The 3,653-nt window shown below is 21.5% G+C and overlaps 1 protein-coding gene across 1 annotated transcript in view; it reads right to left on the bottom strand.

The window, feature by feature from the left end:
* Positions 1-2,695: 2,695 nt before the first annotated feature.
* Positions 2,696-3,653, bottom strand: part of Phum_PHUM477360 (DNA-binding protein Ewg, putative) — a gene marked incomplete at both ends in the record, with an annotated part of 4,423 nt that continues 3,465 nt past the window's right edge. Inside the window, 4 exons of the mRNA XM_002430367.1 lie at positions 2,696-2,938; positions 3,068-3,180; positions 3,258-3,417; positions 3,505-3,645. Coding sequence (XP_002430412.1) covers positions 2,696-2,938; positions 3,068-3,180; positions 3,258-3,417; positions 3,505-3,645 — 657 coding nt within the window. The remainder of the gene's footprint in view (positions 2,939-3,067; positions 3,181-3,257; positions 3,418-3,504; positions 3,646-3,653) is intronic.

Raw genomic sequence — 3,653 nt, 5'->3', positions numbered from 1 at the left:
ATATATTTCATTTTAAAAAAATTTTTCATTTATCATCATTATCAGAGTTTAGAAGAAAAAAAAAAAAAAAAAAAGAGAGAAAAAAATTACAGGAAGAAAAAAAAAAAAAATTTTCCTTGTCTTACACATAAAAAATAACAAAATAAATAAATTCTTATTAATTTTATGCCACGAATATAATAATAAAGAAGCTCAAGAATAAATAATAATAATAATAATAAAATTCAATTGTTTTTACCCCACCGCGAGTTTTTTTTTTTTTTTCATAACGGTTACATAAATATTATTATTAATATTTTTTTCCATATCTTTTATTAAAAAATAAATAAAATCACGTGACATACTCATTTTAAAATATATTATTATTATTATTAATAATACGAATTACAATTACCGAACTCAAATAATAATAATAATAATAATAATTTTCCAATTTTCTCGCTTCCGTTTTAAATGTTTTTTTTTTTTTTTTTAATTTTCTGTTGGAAAAATTATAATTTTAATTTATTTAAATAATTAAAATAATTGTACTATTGTTATACTCTCCAAAAAAAAAAAATTATAAACAATAATAATAATAATAATAGTAATAATAATAATAAATTATTACTTTACAATTAAAAACATTTGCCATCGACTCAATTGATAATAACAAAAATTATTATTATTATTATTATCGGCAATAATTTTTTTTTTTTTTTTTTTTTGTATTAAATAAGTTGGAGATTTCCATAAAAAAAAAAATTATTAAAATAATAATAATAATAGTAGTAGTAAAAATAATAATAATAAAAAAATAAATAAAATTTATTTTTTTTAAGGTACTCTCATCAACTCTCATCTATTATTATTATTATTTTTTAAATTAAAATTAATAATTTTAATAATAATAATAATAATAATACAACTATTAATTAATTAATTATTTAATAAAAAAAAACGGTTACCAAATCGAAAAAAAAAAAATAAAACAAATTTTTATTTATAAAAAAATAATTATTTCTAATTGGCAGCTTTAAAATTATTTAAAATAATAAAATTCTGTTTTATAATAATTATTAAAAAAAAAAAAAAATTTCTCTCTCTCTCTCTCTCTCCATCTCTTTCTCTCTCTCATAATAAAAAAAAGAAACATTATTATTATTATTATTATTACAAATATTGGCAAAATTATTATTATTTCCTTTTATTTTTTTCCTGGCCTTAAATATAATAGTAGTAATATAGTATTTTACGACATAATTATTATTATTATTATTATTATAACTATTTATAAACTAATTTCTATATATATATATAATTAAATTTATTTAAATTGATGAAATGTATTTTTATTATACAAAGACTATTTTTTTTTTTTTTTCGCCATTAATTAAGTACTACACAATATAATTCAAATAAAAAAAAAAAAAAAAAAACGACGACGTTTAACTATTATTATTATTATTCATCTAAGGGGGATGAAAAAAAAAAAAAAAAAAATTTACTCGGTTGAAATCCTTCTTGACAATTCTATCTATCATTTTGCCCCAAAAAAAAAAAAAAAAATTAATTTAATTATTTATATTGCACTTTCAAAATGAAGAAGAAAAAGAATTTCAAAATGGCGTCCCATCATTTTAATACACTGCCAGTAATAATTTTTTCCTTTAAATAAATTTCATTAAGTTTTTTACAATATTTTTGGCCAAAGTTTTGTTTTTTTTGTTAAAATAAAAAATTTACAAAATAAAAAAAAAAAGTTCTTAATTATTGAAAACTGTACAATTTTTTTTTAATTAAATTAAAAAAAATACTCATTTAAGAAGTAGAAGAAACCAACAACGAATTCACACAACAACAACAACAACGACAACTACAAACAGTGACATTTTTTAATTATTATTATTATTTATATGACATACACCATACATCTAAGCGACAAATCATTAAAAAAAAAAAAAAAACTTATTTTATAGGCAGTTTATATATTACTTCTACACAGGTTAGGGACATTTTTTTAAAATAATTTTTTTAATAAATTATTTATTTAAGAAAATAATTATTAAGTGATGACTACAATTCATTATTTTTATTAATTAATTAATTAATTAATGTAAATCATGGTCAATATCAAATTAATTCCTTTTCGACTAGATTTTAATTATTTTTTTTTTTTTTTTTTTACATAATATTATGTACATTTTATTTAAATAAAATTACGTTTATCGCACGGTTATTTATTTCTTTTTCTTATTTAAAATATTGTTTTTCCTTTAATTTATAGCATTTAATAAGAAAATAATAATAATAATAATAATGCATTCTTTTTAATAATAAATTCTTTTCATCATCGTTTAGAAAAAAAATTTTCTTTTTACACTTTTACTAAAATTTAATTATAAATAATTATTAATAAAAAATTACATTTATTAATTTATTATTTATTTTATATTTTAAAAATTAAAATTTTCTTTTTTTTTTCCATTTCATATTTTTTTAAAACATTTCAGAAAGAAAAATATTTTCCCGTGCGTTTCTTAATAAATAAATTTTTAAAAAAACTGATTAGTGCGACCGCCATATTTGCCATGTTTCCCCTTCTTCTCTTTTTTTTTTAAGAACGTACGACGAATAATAAATTTTCTAATTCACAAATAATATCCACACTCACGACTAAGCCAAGTTCAGATTATTATCATTATTATTATTATTTTTATTCATCTATTATTTCGGTTTTAACTTCGGCAACGTTTTGAGCTTGTTGTGCAGCTATGGCTTTCGTCAATACGGAAGCATCTTTCAATGAGAGTACCTGAAGAACTTGAGGTTCGTTACCGTTTCCCATTGCCACCATTTGATGTCCGACAATGTTACCCGATGACGTCACCGTTATAGTTTCCACTCCGTTTTCGTTAGAGGGTTCAACTTTAGGTACTTGAACGACTGGCGTCACAACCTAAACGATTAACAAATAAAAAAAATATAAATCATCGATAATTTGTGTGACGTATTAAAGCCCCTGTAATAATTACAAATTATTATTATTATTATTATTATTAATATTTTTGAAATAAAGAAAAACTACCTGCATCGTTCCGTCACTGGCTTGCGTTAAATGTTGAATATTAGCAACGACCGTTTGATACATTGATGCAGATACAGGTACGGTTATCATTCCTGAAACTGAAACCGGATAACCTGAAAATCAATTAAATATTAAAATAATAAATAAATAAAATATTAATTTTAAAAGTGTGTACCGCGAATAAGCTTACCATGGCCATCTTCTCCCGTTAAAATAATCTGTCCATCTTGATTCAATGTTGCTTCTGTAACATTATTGAGATCAACGGCAACGCTTTCACCCGTCACACTATCCTGTATGGTTTGAACTGTATGAACCGTTTGAGTTCCATCTCCCTGGGAAGCGTGTATCTAGAAAAAAAAAAAAAATTTAAATCGTTTATTTATGGTGATTTGTACTACAATAACCACATGATAATTAAAAATCGGTTAAATTACCGTTGCCACTCCTTGAACTTGAGCTGTTGTGCCATCTGGTAAAGTTATTATCGGATTATTTGGATCGACCTGTATAATGGACACGGTTCCATCAGGATTTGAAATTGTTTGAAGAACGGCTGGAGCATACGATGTCTGTACCTTGAAAA

The sequence above is a fragment of the Pediculus humanus genome, genomic scaffold, assembly GCF_000006295.1.
Source record: "Pediculus humanus corporis 1103172108254 genomic scaffold, whole genome shotgun sequence".
In the NCBI taxonomy this organism is placed as follows: domain Eukaryota; kingdom Metazoa; phylum Arthropoda; class Insecta; order Psocodea; family Pediculidae; genus Pediculus; species Pediculus humanus.
Note: the sequence above shows the minus strand (reverse complement) of the source record. Positions and strands in the feature narration are given on the sequence as shown.